Source organism: Caloenas nicobarica, chromosome 14 (assembly GCF_036013445.1).
Source record: "Caloenas nicobarica isolate bCalNic1 chromosome 14, bCalNic1.hap1, whole genome shotgun sequence".
NCBI lineage: Eukaryota > Metazoa > Chordata > Aves > Columbiformes > Columbidae > Caloenas > Caloenas nicobarica.
Window position 1 is genome coordinate 1,371,216 of NC_088258.1, and position 18,017 is coordinate 1,389,232.

General features: G+C 50.6%; 3 protein-coding genes across 9 annotated transcripts in view; 1 reads left to right on the top strand and 2 right to left on the bottom strand.

Annotated features, from left to right (window-relative positions):
* The window catches only part of TSC2 (TSC complex subunit 2), a 34,191-nt gene extending 25,147 nt beyond the window's left edge, over window positions 1-9,044 (bottom strand). For 4 of the 7 annotated variants that reach the window (XM_065645265.1, XM_065645268.1, XM_065645266.1 and 1 more), the window contains exons 1-13: window positions 8,820-9,044; window positions 6,727-6,886; window positions 5,764-5,850; window positions 5,289-5,399; window positions 4,315-4,459; window positions 4,063-4,180; window positions 3,543-3,591; window positions 3,020-3,145; window positions 2,591-2,664; window positions 2,129-2,255; window positions 1,350-1,493; window positions 985-1,122; window positions 663-766 (exon numbers count right to left, since the gene is read on the bottom strand). In XM_065645265.1, coding sequence (XP_065501337.1) covers window positions 663-766; window positions 985-1,122; window positions 1,350-1,493; window positions 2,129-2,255; window positions 2,591-2,664; window positions 3,020-3,145; window positions 3,543-3,591; window positions 4,063-4,180; window positions 4,315-4,459; window positions 5,289-5,399; window positions 5,764-5,850; window positions 6,727-6,864 — 1,361 coding nt within the window. In that variant the 5' untranslated portion in view covers window positions 6,865-6,886; window positions 8,820-9,044. Of the gene's footprint in view, window positions 1-662; window positions 767-984; window positions 1,123-1,349; window positions 1,494-2,128; window positions 2,256-2,590; window positions 2,665-3,019; window positions 3,146-3,542; window positions 3,592-4,062; window positions 4,181-4,314; window positions 4,460-5,288; window positions 5,424-5,763; window positions 5,851-6,726; window positions 6,887-8,819 lie in introns of all 7 variants that reach the window. The other 3 variants (XM_065645264.1, XM_065645263.1, XM_065645261.1) reach the window with 1 other exon arrangement.
* Window positions 8,475-14,694, top strand: NTHL1 (nth like DNA glycosylase 1). Its single transcript, XM_065645269.1, has 6 exons — window positions 8,475-8,562; window positions 9,040-9,284; window positions 11,067-11,237; window positions 11,681-11,840; window positions 13,403-13,508; window positions 14,228-14,694. The coding sequence occupies exons 1-6, from the start codon at window positions 8,487-8,489 to the stop codon at window positions 14,349-14,351; spliced, it is 882 nt and encodes a 293-aa protein (XP_065501341.1). The 5' UTR covers window positions 8,475-8,486; the 3' UTR covers window positions 14,352-14,694.
* Window positions 14,695-15,505: 811 nt separating this feature from the next.
* NHERF2 (NHERF family PDZ scaffold protein 2) overlaps window positions 15,506-18,017 on the bottom strand; it is a 34,701-nt gene continuing 32,189 nt past the window's right edge. Inside the window, exon 7 of the mRNA XM_065644884.1 lies at window positions 15,506-17,869. Coding sequence (XP_065500956.1) covers window positions 17,711-17,869 — 159 coding nt within the window. The 3' untranslated portion in view covers window positions 15,506-17,710. The remainder of the gene's footprint in view (window positions 17,870-18,017) is intronic.

Consider the following 18,017-nt stretch of genomic DNA (forward strand, 5'->3'; position numbering starts at 1 on the left):
TCAGGGTCAGCTGAGTCTTTAGTTAATGTCTCCACAAAAGAAATCAGATTCCAAATCAGTTGGAAACTGGAATCCCAATTCTGCCTTTACTACTTCTGGAGACTCATAACTGCAGTTTTCCCATTTCCAATCTGAACTGGGAAGCACATGTCAGAGGAGCAAGTGCTCTGGTGAGCAAATTTAAAACCAAACATATGGCACCAAGGAAGAGCTGCTCTTTGGCCGCATTTCACAGACGAGACAGAAGTTTGTCATTGCTGTATGTTGAGATTTTAGAGCTCAAGAACACTTTCACGAGTACCAATCCAAACCCAGAAATCACTTTAACGCTGGATAACCACACGCAATCCTGATGCTTAACAGGAAAGTCTCATTTGGTGTGAGAACTACAAAGTGCTGTGGAGCGGAACACATCACTGCCTGAGCTCATTGGAACAGCACCATCCAATGGAAATAAAGAAAAAAACTGAAGCATAAATAACTCGGTGGAAACTTTTAATTCTGTTAAACAAAACTCTTTCAGGTGCTGTGCCATGGAAATACCATACTTCTTAGCAGTCATTTACTAACATTAGAACTTCAGAAAACAAAATTACGTAACAGGAAAAAGTGGCAAAAAACATTTGAAAGTGCCTTGCATTCCCAAAGTCATGATTTCTTACCTGAAGAATCTCTCCATTAACATCTGCAGGTTGTGAATCCAGCCGTCTTTGGCAGGATGAATGGACTGGGCTCTGTATGTTATCAAGTTTAATACAGAAGATTCCTTTCATGGAAAGATTAAGATTTTTTTTTTTAGTGTATAAGCAAATACAAAATATTATCCCTCCAACCCACACCCTGAGAATAAGGGTCATATAAGACCTTGCTGTGATTTTTGGACCCCTTGCTATTTTAGGACTCCCAATGTTCAACTGTACAGAGTAACAAAACAGATTCAACTGGCAACAAAGACAATAAAGACAATAATAGGACAAGTCTTACTGGTCTCTGATCAGCACATCTTTCCACCAGCTCAAAAAATCTCTCTTCAGAGCCATGGAATTCATTCTGGTCACAGAGTTCTTCTACTGTAGTCAAAAGATCATGTACAATGGACTTAAGTTCTTGGCTCTCCAGACTCTGAAACAGAGACAAACCCGTTCGTCAAAGACTCCTACCTTACCAGAAAGTGCTGACTTTTAAATACAAACAGAAAACTCCGTTGAGAAGCACAGTATTGAGAATTAGGCTAAATATTCATTCAGCTTCAAAGTTCACTTGAGTGAACACACTGGTGATGGATTTGCAAGAATATTTACGGCAAGGTGTTTTGATCGAAAGCACATCAAGACAGGCCCAACATTTACCTGCAGCTGTTGCAGTAATCGCTCCATGATGTCCAAAAGGATGTCCCATGTCACAGCTTGCAGCTCCTTCCCGTACTTCTTTATTAGACGTGTTATGGACAGAACTATCTCATAAGATACAACTGCATTGGGACACGTCATGGCCTGAAATACAAGGCATTGCAGTCAGTTACCATTGGAAAGCAGTCATCATAAATCCCCTTAAATTCAAATGAAAAACACCTTATTAATAAGGAACTTAAGCCTGAGGGTCTGAGATAAATATATTCCAGTCTAAACACACAAAGAGCGAAGTGAAGAACCATTTTATGAAGTGCAGTGATGCACTCGCCAAACAGCTGTAGATCAGATGTCAAATCCTGCCCCAGCACAGAGCAGACACGTGAGGTTAAAGCTGAGAAATTCCTGCTGGATGCACTCGGATGAGAAAATGTTAAGAGAGCTCTGAGGCTGTCCCCAAAGACAATGTCCCTCACTTTTTGTACCACGCACTGGAAAGAGTGAAAGTTTTTGCTTTGTTTCTACTTTTTAAGAGAAAGTACCCACAATGTGATAAAAAGAATTCAGACTTTGCTTTTCTGGCCAACGAAAGTATTTCAGAAGAAGGCAGCTTCACACTTCAATCCTCTGTTGTTTTAGTGCTTCGCCCCATTCCCAACTGCTGTCTCTCATCTCTCAGGCACACATCTCTTTGGTGCAGAGGACCACATTTTTATCCTAAATTTACCCTGGTCCAGATGTATACCTGAATAAAAAGTTCCCCCATCATCCCACCCTACCTTGAGGAACGAAGGCAGCACTGAAGTTGGGGAATTCTTGAGAGAACTGAGGCGATGAGCACCCCACAGAGCCATCCCGACGAAGAACACGGCTCCTCTCAGCAGCGCTGCGTCCGCCATGTATGCTCTAGGAACAGGTGGAGGGAAGTCTTAGACCACGCTGCAGTTATTTTAGCATACAAGAGTCAGTAGGAATCTATACCGTCGCAACAGTAATTCCCAGCGGTTACACATCAGAGCCTTGCACAGCAATTTAACAACATTAAAAGCAGAAAATAATTTAGTCCGCCTTTAATAAAAGAAAATTACATTCAGCAAAGCCAAAAAATGAGCCTTTCAGCAGCATAACTAGAAAGGGAATTCACTTCTAAGCACCAGAACCTTCAGTTTGTTCTGCTGAGGCCAGCGACAACCTGTCCCTCTCACCAGGACCTCTGCTGAATTCCTGGGGTTTGTCTTTACCTGTCTTCCATGATCCGGCACATGTTGTAGATGGCACTGTGTCCCAAATGAGTTCCCAAAAGGTTGCGCATAAGCTGCAAATTCAAAGAGAACATTTAAATATCCAATTGTTAAAACACTCATCAGCTTAAATATGCAGCTAGACGGCCAATCGCACCCGCTTGTGGTAAGTAAATGTGTCCGGCCATTTCCATGGCACTAGAGAAAAGGCAGCCGGTCACCTCAGCTGAGAGGAAACAATGAGTAAATTCCACAGACATGACAGGACTTACACTAACAACGTGCTGATCCCTTCATACTTGAAACAATTATTTACTCTTAAAACCAAACTGCAACGTATGGCGGATGTGCAAAGGCACATGTGACACTTCATCTACAAGGCCAAAACAGTGAGATTGTTAAAAAACAAAACCAGGAGCAAGTAGTGACCTTCCAGCAGGGCTCGCAGAGCTCCTTCACGTTGATGGTCCTGCACAGGGTGATGATGAACACTGGCAGGTTCTCTGACGGCAGACAGTTGTAGCAAACAACTGCATCCAGGACTTGCAAGGAAATCTTTGGGAAAGAGAAAGACAAAATGCTTATAGACTTCTCCAGGAATAAAGCCGGTCAAACCGCAACGTGGCAGGCCCAGGAAATCTTCTGGAAGCCAAAAGAGATACAGATATGTCTTTTTTTTTTTTAAAATCATAGCAAGATGAAAAGTAAACTGTAAAAAGCACTGTTGAAAAACTGATTCACTTATCAAATCTATCAATGCTCTGTTTGCTTTAGGATAAAATTATTATCGGTGTACAAGTTCCAATAGCTTACAAATACTTGTAACATTGTATTGCCTCTTCTGTAAGATGAGAATAAACTGAGAGTCTGATGATTTGATTTTGTTTGTAAAAGTTAGTTTTGAAAAATTTCAAAGAACTCTAAAGTACTAAGAGAGACTCAAATTACTGACCTCTATGTCCATAGATGATGAAGTCTGAATACACAAGAGGCATATCTTGCTGTTAGGAAAAAACATTTAACTATAATTATTTGCTTATTATGATTTTAGGCAAATTACAAAGAACGAAAACAGATGAGTATATTGGCATGCTATTTTACTCATCATTCCCCTTACTGTGGCATTGTTGATAACACTCCTAGAGGCACTGAACACTACGAGCTCTTTCATAAACAGCTTGTCCATACTAATTGAATAGCAGAGACAAAGCAATGCAATCAGGTACATCACATGAAATGGGGAAAGCAGATGCTCTTAAACTAAAACAGATCTGAACATCGTAAGAACTGAACTATCTGTCAGAAATGCCAGGTATGACCTGGGATGAAACAGATTCACATTGGATGAAACACATTCCACTTATCTGTATATTGATCTGCACCTTTCTCCTGTAATTTACTAAGAAAAAGCATGTAGGAGTAAAAAAACCAAAAAAACCCCAAAAAACAAAAAAACAAACAAAACAACTTACTGGACCATGTCAGCTACATAGTCTTCCAAATAGCAGCTATTGAATTTCACCAGGTTCACTAAAACCAGAAGGAACTCGGAAGACAAACCAACATCCATCCACTGTAGCACAAAGTCAGCTGAAGAAGGAAACCAAATTGTTACAATATGCTTTTTACCCAGAAATGTTATCACTACCTTTTTCTCGTATCACTGGATATTTGCCCAGTGACTTGCTCCCAGCAAAGTGAAGAGGGGCAGAGACAACACTCACCCAGTTCTTCTTCCAAGTAGGTGATGTATCGTCCGTTCTCCGTTAGAGCCTTGAACACTTCCAGCCGTTCATGCAAGTCTTCGTTGGAGGGATAGTCCTTAATTACTCTAAAAAAATGTGCTCTGAGGATCCCTAATCTCTCGCCCTTAGAAAAAAACAAAGGGAGGAGGTGGAAATGACAGAAGACAGTTAAGGTCTGGACCTTATGAAGGTCTATAAGAGTAATCTTCAAGCTCCAAATTATTTTCCTTTCCTACAGGCTATGAAAATCTCCTGAAAATACCTCCAGCCTCTGCTGGCTACTGACAATGGCTCAGGTCTTCTGTCTGTTCTGTCAACACTCAGGGCTGGAGGTAATTTGTCCAGCAACACACAGACATCACCCAATACCCCAAGTAACCCACAGCAACTGCAGCTGACAGCACTGCCAGGAAAGATTTCAGGAGTTTTTTGGGGTTTGGGTTTTTTTTCAAAAATCAACACTTGCTCTTCCTGTAAGCACCTAGCCTTGCTTTTTCAGGATACAGAAAACCAGAAATTCGGTCTGATTCACTCTTATGTTTGTATAGCACATTGTGAAATCCGAAAAATTCACAGTATGCTTAACTCGGCCAGGCTAGAGAAGTCTCTCAGACAGAACTTCTCACATACTTGACATGCTGAAACACCAAAACCAGCTGCAGACTGGGACTAATAGATCTGGGCAAAGACCTATTATTATGTGCTGTACTATGCTGAACTTAACCCAAAGTATTCCCTTTTTCTTCAAGAGCATTGCTCCAAAATTGAAAAGTTTCTGGCAAGTTTTGCTATGAGGTCAAACTACAACTTAAATTAAAATGTGTCCTCTTCCCGTTTACTAGGCACAACCAAAATAAGAAACATGGGAAGCTGTACAGAACAACCACCCAATATTTTTCACGCTCATACTCTGCAGAGACTCTAGTTCAAGTGTAGTGTTTCTTTGTTTTCACCTGTCCTTGAACGATTGACTTCAGCAGATGAAGAACAGCGTGTCTGGCTTCCACGGGGCGCTCAGGCTGCAGCATGTCAGCCACCACTCGCCATATGGCTTCCACCGCGTGCTGAAAGCAAACGCAGGACTCAGGCTGGAGGACAGTTAACCTGCTTCTGGGATCTTCACCCAGTAGGTCAGTCATTAATTATGGCATGTTAACAAACAAGATCTCCAGGGATTTCACGTCCAGGTTCTCTTTTCTGAGGGACGCTCTCACCCACCTGGTGACAAGCACAGATGAACCACAAGAGACACCAAATCCTGCCCTATGTGACATTTGCACCCCAATAATGGAAGTTCTTCATTCACATGCTTACTTCTGGGTAAACATTTGTGCAGAAACCTTCACCCAAATACAAGATGAGTTTAGGTTAAGAGCTGTTGCTTAAATTTTCATCCTTCAAATATTCACTGAACACTTTGAAACTTACCTCTTCAATTTTTTTTGTTTTTGCCACTTCACAAATCTGACTGATTGCTCGTATCCTATTACTTAATCCGCATTCTATGCTCAGTTCCTGGAAAGAAACGTAGAGATAAGCTGAGAGTTTATCTTACTAGAAACACTTATCCATTTCTCACAGGGGATCCTGAACCACTGAAAAATGAATTACACATTTGTCCAAAATGATCTACCCATTAGGCATCACCAGAGCTTTTTGGGAATTTCTCCAAAACCTTTTTTTCCATTAGCAAACAATTTGTCAAAACTAGAACTTTCACAGAACTGGAGCCAAGCAGCTTTTCACCTCCAGGGCAGAACACCTCATTTTCTTCAGAAAAGTTACTAACTGGCTGGCTGTGGTGCTTGCCCAGTTCAGGGAAGAAGGGCAGAGAAAGGAGGGACGTTGAGTCCGATTCTCCAGCCTTCCAGCAGGTGAGACCTTGGCTGCTCCAGCACAGGCGGGAAGGGATTCTGGTCTCTTTTTATATGTTTTCCTTCCTGTGTGCCAACTATTCTGCTTACAGACTTGCTGTACCAATTACTGGAATTTTTTTTTTTTTTAATTTTCAGAAAACCGTAAGGTTTTAATCAAATAGAAACAGTTTCTAGCTTGTGCTAACTGACACCATATAAATTCCTCAAGCTCAGACTATAAAAAAAGAGCAACATATTTTGAGGAAACACCCTGTAACCCAACGCAAGACAACACTGTCCTATCATATACCTCAAAAGTATTCAAACACTGAATAACTAAAATGCTGTAACTTCAAAGTAGGTGAGTTTTACACCCATTTCACTAGAGAATGCACTGAGAGATAAGGTAAAAAGGCATGACCGGAGAGGGAATGAACACCAAAACAGACAGGAGATCGAGCAGCCCTCCTTCTGAACCTCTCAGCTCAGGTAATCCGGGCACCATCCCCACCTTTACCATGCTCGGTTCTCACACCTTGAGTATTTCCGCAGTGATGATAAACTCCGTTTGCTTGCCCTCCGACGACTTTGAACTTCCCCGGGACGTTCCCAGCCCCAGGAGATTCCTGAACTTCTCCTTCAGTCCAGAATCCTTGCTCTGAGGCTTTGCCATTGCTGACAGCAGCGCCGAGCCCCTGCAAACACAGAACGAGGTTTCTGTTACGGGAGGCCCTGGGGAATCTTTAAGCAGGAAAACACTGGTAACAGCCATAAAATCACAGAATGTGCTGAGGTGGAAGGGAACGACAAGGATCACTGAGGCCAACTCCTGTCCCTGCACAGGACAACCACCTGTCACAACAAGAAGCTGTCACAACAAGAAGCTGTCACAACGTCGCTGTTACAAACAGTTCTGCTGTCTTGAGCTGTTTCGAATGAGGGACAGGCTCAACACTGAGGATGAAACAATGAGGAGCCAGCGCTGCTCCTGCCTTCAGCACTCGCATCCCGCAGCGACCTGAGGAACGGGGAGCTCAGGGTTTCCATTTTACACCACAGCCCGCACAGAGCCACTGAGCTGATTTTTGAAGTATAAGCACACCCACAGAGAGACTTCTTCGGGGGTGTGAGCTGAAGAACTTGCTCTCCATCCAAAAGCAATGGACAAGCAGATGTTGCAAGTAGCCAGATGTGAGGAAGGACTTACAAATCTGAGCATTTGAACATCCAAATGCTGCCGTAGCAAGGAGAAAGCGGGGGAGCGAGAACAAGCACACTCGCTACAGCAATGGCAACGTCCTTCAGAAACTGTCACCCCAACCTGCTGCCCCTTGGGGACATGGCCCAGAGCAGGACCCCCCTTCCTTGCAGCCCCTGCCCTGGGAACCGGCTCCGCACAGCCCCAGCACACCCGGCCGTGCGCCGTGCCCCCCCACCATGCATGGCCACCCCACACCCTGGGCACCACAGTGAACCCAGAGATACGCCAGACACTGTCCTGGCATCCCAGGGCACACGGTGCTGCCCCCAGCCCGGGGTGACCCGCCACGGCCCCCAGCCCAACAACACCAGGGGACACTCTGCAGCCCCCAGGCCAGGGGACGCACCACAGCCCCATGACCAGCCCAAGATCACCAGGGGACACAGCGAGTCCCCAGCCCCGGGGGACACAGCGCAGCCCCTAACACACCCCAGGACTTGGCAGTGTCCCCCCACCACGTCGGGACCCCCCACAGCTGCCCCCCGCCACGCCGGGACGTGCCACAGCCCCTCAGGGACACCCAACGGGGACACACCAGGGCCCCCAGCCCCACATCGCCAGGGGACACTCGCCAGCCCCCAGTCCTGGGGACACACCACAGCCCACGGGACACCCCCTGTGTTAGGGACATGGCGGTGACCCCTCAAACATATCGGGACCCCCTCACGGCCTCCCCCCCCAATCCCGGGACACGCCACAGCCCCGGACAGACACCCAGCGGGGGACACCGGGGCAGCCCCACACACCCCCGGCGCACGGCAAGGCCCCGCCTCCCGCTGGGCCCCGCCAGCCCCCGCGCACCGCGGGCCGGACAGCCCCCCCGCCCGGGACCGGACCGGACCGGACCGGACCAGACCGGGGCGGCCGCCCCCCAACCCCGCACTCACTCACCCACCCCCTCACTCACTCACCCGCCGCCCCGGCCCCGCCGCCCCCGGCCCGCTCCGCGCCGGCCCCGCCCACATCGGAAGTCCCACCGCTTCCGGCGGCTGCCGCGGGGCACGCTGGGAGCGGTAGTTCGTGGGGGCGCCGCCATGGCCGCGGTTGCGTCCGCCCGCAGGGGGAGCGCGGCGGCCCGGGGGCTCGGCAGGGCCGGGGGGCCGGCCGGAGGTACCGCCAGGGGGTGATCGGTGCTTCCCGGGGCTGGCGGGGGCGTGCGCGGCCCCGGTCCGGCCCTGGCGCGGGCAGTGAGGGCCCGGCCCAGGCGGGGGACAGGGCCTCGAGGGCCTCGTCACGGCCCGTGGGAGCCCGGGCTGTGGCAGCACCGGCGGCAGTCCCGCCTGCGGCGCTGTGCGAGGGCCTGGGGATGCACCGTGTCCTTAGCAGCCTCCTGCGTGTTTGGGACACGCGTCCTCTGTTCTTGTTACCTGTCCCCCAGGCCCTTTCCAGCCGTTCCCCGCCCAGGGCTGGCTCCAGCGACGGCTGCGTGTGTGTGAGGCGTCGCTGCTGGGTTGTAATTACGGAGAAGACGAGTCCAGCCGTGTCAGGGTTCCCCGGGGGTTGCTGGTGCACGGGGCTGGGCTCTGGTGGGTCACAGAGGTGGCTTTGTCCCCCCTCAGGCCTGGGAATCTTTCCCGTCTCCTGCAGTGAGCCAGGCCTGCGGCACAGCCGTCCCGAGGCGCAGCAGGAGGAGGAAGAGCGTGGCCATCGCCTACGAGCCTGGGCAGGGGGACGGTGCCGAGCAGGGGGGGCCTGAGCCCCAGAGACTGCGCTGGGAGCCGCGGGACTGGCGGCAGCAGCTGGAGCGGATCCGCGAAATGAGAAGGAACAGAGACGCTCCCGTCGATGAGATGGGAGTGGAGAAGTGTTACGACAGCAGTGCACCTCCGCAGGTAACTACGCCCCACTGCACCTGAAAATGCAGCCCCGCTTCTGCAGCCCTCCAGCCTCCCCCATCCTCCTGTTGTCCCTGGATATGAACCGCTTTGCCTGTCTACAGAACAGAAAAATAAACGCGGGGCATATCAGGACTCTGGGCTGGGATTGGTCCCACAAGAGGTTACTGCAGAATTGTGCATGTGAGAGAAACTGTTTGTCCTGCTAGAGGAGGAGAGGCAGCTGCTGCCTCGACAGTACTGGGCTTGTTGGCTTCAGACAGGCCTTGTGAAATCAGAGAATCATTTTGGTTAGAAAAGACCTTTAAGATCATTAAGTCCAGCCATTAACCCAACACTGCCAAGTCCACTTCTAACCCATGTACCTGAGAACCCAGAATTGTTCCCCAGATCCAACCTCAACCTCCCCTGGCGCAACTTGAGGCCAGGGGGTATTTTCAGAGCTGTGCTGTGCTCACATACAGCCCGTGCTGCGTGTTAGAGACCAAGTAGCAAACGCAGCTGTGGAAGGTCTTTGTCCTCTGCTTAAACTGCTGCCAGAAGAGTTTGCAGGCTGAACCACAAGTAGGAGCTGGGGCAAAAATGGGATGAATTTGGACTTGAGAGTGAAAACCCTGAGAGTGTTTTGTGGCAGTGTTGTCTTCTGGGGCTGGCTGGCAGGGCATCAAGCCATGCCCCTTTTTTCTTAAAAACCTCTGTAGGAGTCCAAAGAAAGTATCCAGCAGGATGGCTCTGTAATACAAAGGGAAAAACAGTAGAGAGAAAAGGTGAGGGGAGCCAAGAAAAAACTTTCCAAGCTGCTTTTATGCTCTTCAGAGCAGCACGTAAGCATATGTTGGCTTCCTCCCTTCTTGCAGCCCACTTCTGAGGGGATACTGGTTGAAAGGCAGGGCCATGCTGGGGTGGCACTGTCCTCCCCAAGCCTGGGAACACAACCAAAGCCCCTGATGGCACCTCCTGCCAGGGGACTGTTTGCATCAGTACAAAAAACAAAGCAGAGTGCGGCTGCGGTGCTGAGCGCCGGGGAGCCCTGTGCTCCACGGCGACCTGCGGGCTCTGCGAGAGAGGTGTCACGGACACAGCTGCGCAGCTCCAGCGCGCGTGATGCCGCCCGCATTGCTGGCATCACGCCTTGGGCTCGGATCCCTGCGGAAAACGGTGTGCTTGGACTCCAGATTCGGACATTGTCACACGCTCTGTAGCCGTGTGGGCTGGCACCAAGCGAAGTTGCAGGGCCAGGGGGACCACGGTGCACGTTGTGGAAGTAACTCCTCTTCCCAAGGGAAGCAGGGTCATTGCTTCCAAGGAAAAGTGGATGTTGTAACCCTCAGCACACAGCAGTGCTCCTCACTCGATTTCCCTGCATGCAGAGATCACCCTGCTTCCACGCACTCACACATTTTTCTTGGTGCACCTGCAGTTTTGTAAACTTTGTCGGAGAGCTGGAGGGGGAATTGTCACCCATGTTGTCCTGGGTCAGTCCAGGTTAATTGCATCGTCTCCCTCATGCTAGTGGGGTCAGCATCGCATCTGAGGGAAAAAGCAAATGATAAGCAGGTGAATGTTCTGGGTTGAACCCTGCGTGACTGGGGTTTGAGCTCCATCTCCCAGTCCTTGTCATCCCGGTTCTTTAGATCTGGTTTCCTAAGGAGCTCACTGCAGCCAGATACCCAGTTCCCACTGGACCCTGGTGGGAAAGGGACGGGATTTTCCGAAGCTGCTTTAGAGCAGAAGTTGCATGATCCTCTCAGAGATCTTGGGGTGTAATCTTTTCCCCAGGTGATGCGCTACCAAGTTCTGCTCTCGCTGATGCTCTCCAGCCAGACCAAGGACCAGGTGACGTCGGCTGCCATGCTGCGCCTGAGGCAGCACGGCCTCACCATCGACAGGATTTTGCAGATGGATGATACAACGCTTGGGCAGATGATTTACCCTGTGGGATTCTGGAGGGTGAGTGCAGGATGCGGCAGCACCTGGTGTGCACATAGAGGAACCCTCTGCACTGTCCTCTGCTCCCATGTGCTGTCTGGGACAGCTCAGAGGCCCAGGAGAGCAGCACAAGAAAGACCTTGGGGTGCTGGAGCGAGTTGAGAGAAGGGAATGGAGCTGGGGAAGGGGCTGGAGCACAAGTGTGGTGGGAGCAGCTAAGGGAGCTGGGGGGTTCAGCTGGAGAACAGGAGCTGAGGGGAGACCTTCTGATCTCTGAACTCCCTGAAAGGGGCTTGGAGCCAGGGGGGGTCGGGCTCTGCTCCCCAGGAACAAGCGCCAGGACCAGAGGAAACGGCCTCAAGTTGCGCCAGGGGAGGTTTAGATTGGATATGAGGAAAAAATTGTCTCTTTTCCCTGTATTGGAGGGCAACTTGGATTTCCTGCCTTTTCACTTGGTTTTCCAGAACAAGGTGAAATACATAAAGCAGACAACGGCCATCCTGAAGCAGAAATACGGGGGTGACATACCCAGAACGGTGGAGGAGCTGGTGCAGCTGCCGGGAGTTGGGCCCAAAATGGCCCATTTGGCCATGACCATCGCCTGGGACAGCGTGTCGGGGATCGGTAGGTTGGGCTGCGTTTTCTCCATTCCTTTCCTAAATCTTTCTTGATCCTTTCCATGGGCAGAGGGGAAACCATCACAGCTGGGTAAACTGCTGATGGCATCGCTTGGGTTTAGTCACCTGCAGAGGATTTGGGTGGGTGCAGGATGTGACCCTGAGTCACTCGCAGCAGATGAGTTGCTGTAGGATTTAAACAAGGATCCAGCTACTGTTTCTTCCCCAAATCTGATAGCAGAGATCCTCCAGGGCACTCACTCTCTCCCCTCACATGCTGGTAAGTGGTGCAAGTATTGCCTGTTCAGGGAGGCATCCCAAAAGATGTGCTCGCAGAAAAATGCTTTATAATCTTGACATCAAGTGAAAGAGAGGTGGAGGGAATTCTATGATTTGGGCAGTGATTTGGTAGCATAGTCTGGGGTTATTTTTTTCCCAGGGTTGCTTCTATTCAGAGAAATCTCATTTGGGATTTCTGTTTGGCGAGCCATAAGAGGGCAGAAGCAGGGCTTAGAAATCAGTAGTTCATGATGAGTTGCAGAAAGAAATGGCCTCGGGCAACCTGTAGCTCCAGAATTTCTGACCCCTTTCAGTTCCTGCAGCTGGGTACTAGATGACCACAGGTGCATTTGTTTATTTGCCGTGTTTATTGAAGAGAGCGCGTGGGAGGGTGCGTGGTGGTGCCCATGGGGCTGTGTGCTGTGGCGCTGATCTGGGAGCGCGGTTGTGGCGGCGATGGGCCCAGGGTAGGTCGGCTCCTGCCCGGTGCCGCTCGGGGAGTGGTGGCCGCGGAGCTGCGTGCACCAGCCGGCAGATGGAGCTGGATGAACGGCTGCCCAGCCTGGGGGTGGCCTCTGGGGGCAGATTAATATTCCAAATGTATTTGCTGCTTGATGGAGGAGCCCTGGGAAAGGCAGGAGTGGTGTCACCTGAGGAGCAGCTGCTGCAGCCCCGCCACTGACCCTCCATGACCAAACATGGCTCTTGCGATAGATCCACCAGTGCTTGGGGTCTGTTCTCTCCCTGCTGTGGGGGAGGGAAGTCTAGAGGGAGCCAAAGTAGCCAACTGTTTTCCAAATAATTGTGTGCTCAGTTTTGATTTAGGAGGCAAGACTTAGTCTTCCTGTTTACAGCAATTTCCTGGGTTTTGCCCAATTAGCCATAGAGACAGGTTTATCACGGCTGATCTAACAATAATACACTTTGCATTCGGAGCTTTTTAGCTCAAAGTATTTTATAAACATTCATTTAAGCCTCACAAACCCTCTTGTGTCGGTAGGTATTATGAAACGTGTTTTCCATCTGGGTAAACTGAGGGGCAGAGATTGCAACTTGCGTAACATCAGCTGAAACACAGGGAGGAAGAGAACGCAGGCCAGGCTGCCACGCCACGCCAGCCTTTGAAGGAAGGCTGGGGCAGATTGCGTGAGCATGGTGGGAGGTCTCCATCCTGGCTTGATTTTGGCTCCGGGCTGGACCCGCTGTGCCGTGACTGGCAGCTCTTGGCTCTGCTCTCTCTCTGCTCAGGTGCAGCTGCCTCCACCTAAACTCTGGGCTCTCCCTTCCTAGCTGTGGACACCCACGTGCACAGGATCACAAACAGGCTCAAGTGGGTGAAGAAGGAGACCAGACACCCCGAGGAGACTCGGGTAGCGCTGGAGGACTGGCTGCCCAGGTGAGGCCAAGACCCCCAGCCCCTCGCACAAGCTGCAGGGGGATGTCTGCACACAATCCTGCTCACAGCATCTTCGGTGGCTACACTTTGCGTCCCTCCTCTGTATAGAGAACTAGTTTGCAGGTGTTTCTTCTCTCCCAGAGCACTGCTGCAGCAGCAGCTCAGCTCCTCATAGAATCATTTGGGCTGGAAGAGAGCCTTAAGATCATCAAGTCGTCAGTTGTTTCCCTGCTATATCAGGTGTGTCGATCACCACTAGGGCAGGCATGTGTCTGGGGGTCTCAATACCAGACTCTTTCCTTGACAAGTCCTCCATGAGCCAGGCCTGGTGCTTTTTTGCATGGGACTTTGCTGATGCAAATGGCCACAGCAATAGCAGCCTATGGCTGGATTTTTGCCTTCACTGATGCTTAATCTTCAGTACCAAACGCGGCTGACAGGTACTCTGGTGCATCTCTGCATCTGGCACATGCTTTAGCAGATGAGAATGACCACGGGCACATCGTGTGTCTGTTTTGGGCTTCCCCCAGCCCAGTCTGGAGGGATCAGGAAGGCCTGGGAGGGCTGTTCTTAGCAGGAGGCTGGGACCGGCCTTCAGGCACCTCAGGGAGCCAAGAGGAACTGGCAGTAGGTGAAAGGGATCCAGTTAAAAGCACGAGCTGTTCTTTAACCCCTCTGAGCAGCTGTGTTGGAACGCTCATGTTTTCTTCTCACCACAGGGATCTCTGGAGGGAGATAAACTGGCTCTTGGTGGGCTTTGGCCAGCAGACCTGCCTGCCCGTGAATCCTCGCTGCAACGAGTGCCTCAATCGAGACCTTTGCCCAGCTGCTAAGAGACACTGAGGGATCATCCGGTCTTCGTAGAGCAACAAAGCTGCTTTGGCTCAGCAGCAGCCCAGAGCTGGGCCCTGGTAAAGCTGGGCTTTGCACGGGGCTGGCAGGGTGACTGCAGGGAAACAGGGCTGCTGCAGCCTCCTCTCCAGGGAGGGAGCAGGCGCTGTCAATGCTGAGCTCTCCAGAGGAAAAAGGGGCTTTCAGAGCGCAGCAGTCCTGCTGCGTCAGTGCTGAGGGCTCCAGCACAGCCTCAATGCCTGAGCATGCCCTGGCTGTGCTGCCTCGGGAGCCACCAGAGAGAAACGCTTTGTCCTACATGACCTGCTGCCGTTTGTAAATACCCATTTAATAAAGGTGGTTTGTTTTTTGGTTTTGTTTTTTTCCCCGCCCAGAGGTTTTCTGACATCTGTGGAACACAAGGCAGGGGGAAGAGAGCACAGGGACCTCACCAAACTGCGACCAGGCAGCACACACCCTGCCGAGCTGCTGCTCAACCCAGGAAGCAGGGGCCTGTTACAATAAGGGGTGATGGTTTTAAACTAAAAGAGGGAAGATTCAGGCTAGACATTAAGAAATTGTTGCCCCAGAGGGTGGTGAGAGCCTGGCCCAGGTTGGCCAGAGAGGTGGTGGCTGAACCATCCCTGGAGACATCCCAGGCCAGGCTGGACGGGGCTCTGAGCAACCTGAGCTGGTGCAGATGTCCCTGCTCATGGCAGGGCTGGCACTGGGGGAGCTGGGGAGGGCCCTCCCAACCCAAAGTGTTCTGTGATTTTACAATGAATACACTACAGCTGAAGGCTTCACAAGCCAGGATGGGAGGAGACCAGTACCTGGACAAGTGACCTTTGAGTCCTGGTAGCAGAAGAGCTGGGGGGGACTCAGTGCCAGGGGATGGGAGATGAGGCAGCATCACGCTCGGTTCGGTGTGTGCCAGCAAGGGTTACAGCAGCCACAGGAGCCTCAGAGGGGACAGCAGCACCGCCTGCGTTTTGTTCTTCAAAGAAAGGGCAGCGCTGACTTCATTGTAGAGCTTCAAAGGAATAATTCCAGCTACTCTTTAAACAGGCAAGGGAGGAAGCAAATTTATAATGTGTGAAAGAAGGCTGTAATTCCACTGCAAGTTCCCTACCAAACAGATGAGGAATGAGCAAGTAAGTACTCAGTACATGGGAAACCAAGTTTATTACTGATATTACAGTGTACATTATGTTTTTACAATGCAGCTGATAGCCTTATATTGTATTGATTTTTTTTCCCAAGTTGAATGTACAGGAACTGAATAATTACTACTGAGCTACAAGATGTCAGAAATATGATAAGTGCTTTAACCAGGAGCAGTTTCCATGGACTAAGCAGAGATTAAGATTTTAAAAAAAAAAAAAAAAAAAAAAATCTTATCAGCACAGAGTTGCACACCTGATTTCTTTTGATCTGCATTCAAAACTACATGTTCTTTTCCCCCGCCTCGACTACAGTGGTCTAGTCTTGTATGAGAAATGTGGTATTTACAACAGGTCTTTGCTCTCTGACATGCATCGGAGAGCGCAAAGTTTGGGTCAGCGATACGGAGAACGCTCTGCCCCACGTACACTGGAGCACTGCCTGGGCTTTGGCTATGCGGGCACAGGAAGCAACGTGCATACCAGGGAAAAAAAAGGGGCTCCTTCAAAAGACTACTGATTTATAGAAGCAAATATTTGGGGGATCAAAAAGAGAGCAGGTAATTGTCTTTGAAGTGGGGTAGGGAAGAGTGCTGGGGGGAGGCAAATGTCTCCGCATCCTGAGCTGTCATCCCCCTGCCAGTCCCATCACCAATAGCCCAACACCTGCACCGCTTCCTCTCCCAAGTCATTATTTTCAACCTGTTCAGCCCATCAACATTCCTAAAAGAGACCTTTCCTAAAAGAGGACTCATCTCCTTCACCGTGAGGCTGTCCGTGCTGTCCTGCCCGCCAGCCAACGGCTGTGGTGAAGCCAAACGTTCCGGCTCCGCACACCGACCTGCTGCCCAGGACAGCAGTCCAGGTTCTAAGGCACTGTTTAGCTCAATACTCAGGAAATACACCCAGAGCCGTTCCAATATCCACAGCACTGACCAACCCAAAGGCTGGTAACACAGCAGTGCTGGAGTTAACACACAGCAAAATCCCAGCCCTGCATTTTAAAATGCTTATCAACATCCAAGTGACTGCTGCCGTTTGCTTTCAGCTGGGGAAAGTGGTTTAGTACTCGCCCGTCCTGCTGTGCCCGGTCCCCTCCCGCTGCTGGCGGGGCCTTTGAGCTGAAATCCCAGGCAGGGACAGGCTGGTAAAACACCTCTGCAACCTCTTAGTCATCTGCCCACATTCACAGCCAAAGGCGAGTAATAAAGGGCTTAAATGGGCTTAATTTGTAATGCTGTAAAGATTCATTTTTGAGGCTCTAATCCCACGAGCAGGGTGTTTCCAAAGGAGGCCATGGAAGGTCAAAGCATCACCCACCCCGTCACACACAGCCGGCCCTGCGGAGACCCCGCAGCTTCAGAGGACACGCTCCTGACACCGAGATGGGGACCGGGCCACGCTCAGGGGCTGGAGGCACCCAATACAGCCCAGTAATAACAGAAATAAAGGACACAGACCCTGTTCCAGCACCCAGGGCCCCACTCCTGCCTTTCCCCCCCGCTCAGCGCTGCATCAACAGTTTTGTTTTTAAATCCTGCCCCCTCTTCCCTCCGCAGAGCTGTCAGGGATGAAAAAGGGGCTTTATTTGCCGGGGCAGAAGTTGCTGGTGGGGAGGGAGGTTCCTAAATTAACTGGAAACATATGAGACTTCATTAAAAAAACAAAAACTTTTCACTTCAATAGCAAAAGCCAACAAGAGCGATTTACAGACGCTGTCCATTTTCCCATCACGTGAGTAGTTAACGTGCAGACGGGGTGCCGGGGAGGGGGGCTCAGGGACACCCCACCCTGCAGGGGCACAGAGTATCCCACGGGGCTCAGCCTGGGACACCCGCAAAACTAAAACAAACACCCTACATTAAAAACAAAAAGTAGAAGAAGCCTAAATGCTGCAGGTAAGAAACAAGAGTTAAACTCTTCCAGTCCTTTCTCATAGGAATGGGGGGTGGTGGGCAGCCAGAGCCAGGCTGAAGAGCAAGCGAGAAAAGGAGCTTTGGTCACATTTGTCTTATGAGAATCGCTGGTGAGTAACAATAACAATAATAAAAAATTTAAAAAAAAAAAGACTTTAAAATACGCCTTGTAGAAGCAACCAGTGAAGAGCAGAGCACAAAGCATCTCACATGGACACAGGGCGTAGGCACCTCCGAAACGTCCGAGCCGGGGCAGGGGCAGGCGAGCGGCGGCTGGAGCCACCAGCGAGGCTCAGAAATTGCTGAAAATCTCGCGCTTCTTGTTCCAGTCCATCTGCGGAGCTCGCTTCTTCACCCGCTTGGCCCTCACCTTCTCCTTGGCCTCGGCGGCCGTGGGGCTCAGGCTCAGCCCGCTCTCCTCAAACGGGTCCTTCTTCTCCGCGTCTCCATCCTGTGGGGACAAGGGAGGGGAGATGTCAGCCCCGGCCAGGGGGTCCCACAGCGTCTCACCCCCCGCAGCCCCAGCAGAGGCGTTTCCTCCAGCACCCACGATCAGCAAACACGCAGGGGTTTGTTGGGTTTTTGTGGGTTTTTTGTTG

Coding starts and splice junctions, on each gene's coding strand:
- NTHL1 (XM_065645269.1), top strand. CDS start 8,487: ATGGCCGCGGTTGCGTCCGCCCGCAGGGGGAGCGCGGCGGCCCGGGGG. Junction 8,563..9,039: donor GGCCGGGGGGCCGGCCGGAG/GTACCGCCAGGG, acceptor CGTCTCCTGCAG/TGAGCCAGGCCTGCGGCACA. Junction 11,841..13,402: donor GGACAGCGTGTCGGGGATCG/GTAGGTTGGGCT, acceptor CTCCCTTCCTAG/CTGTGGACACCCACGTGCAC.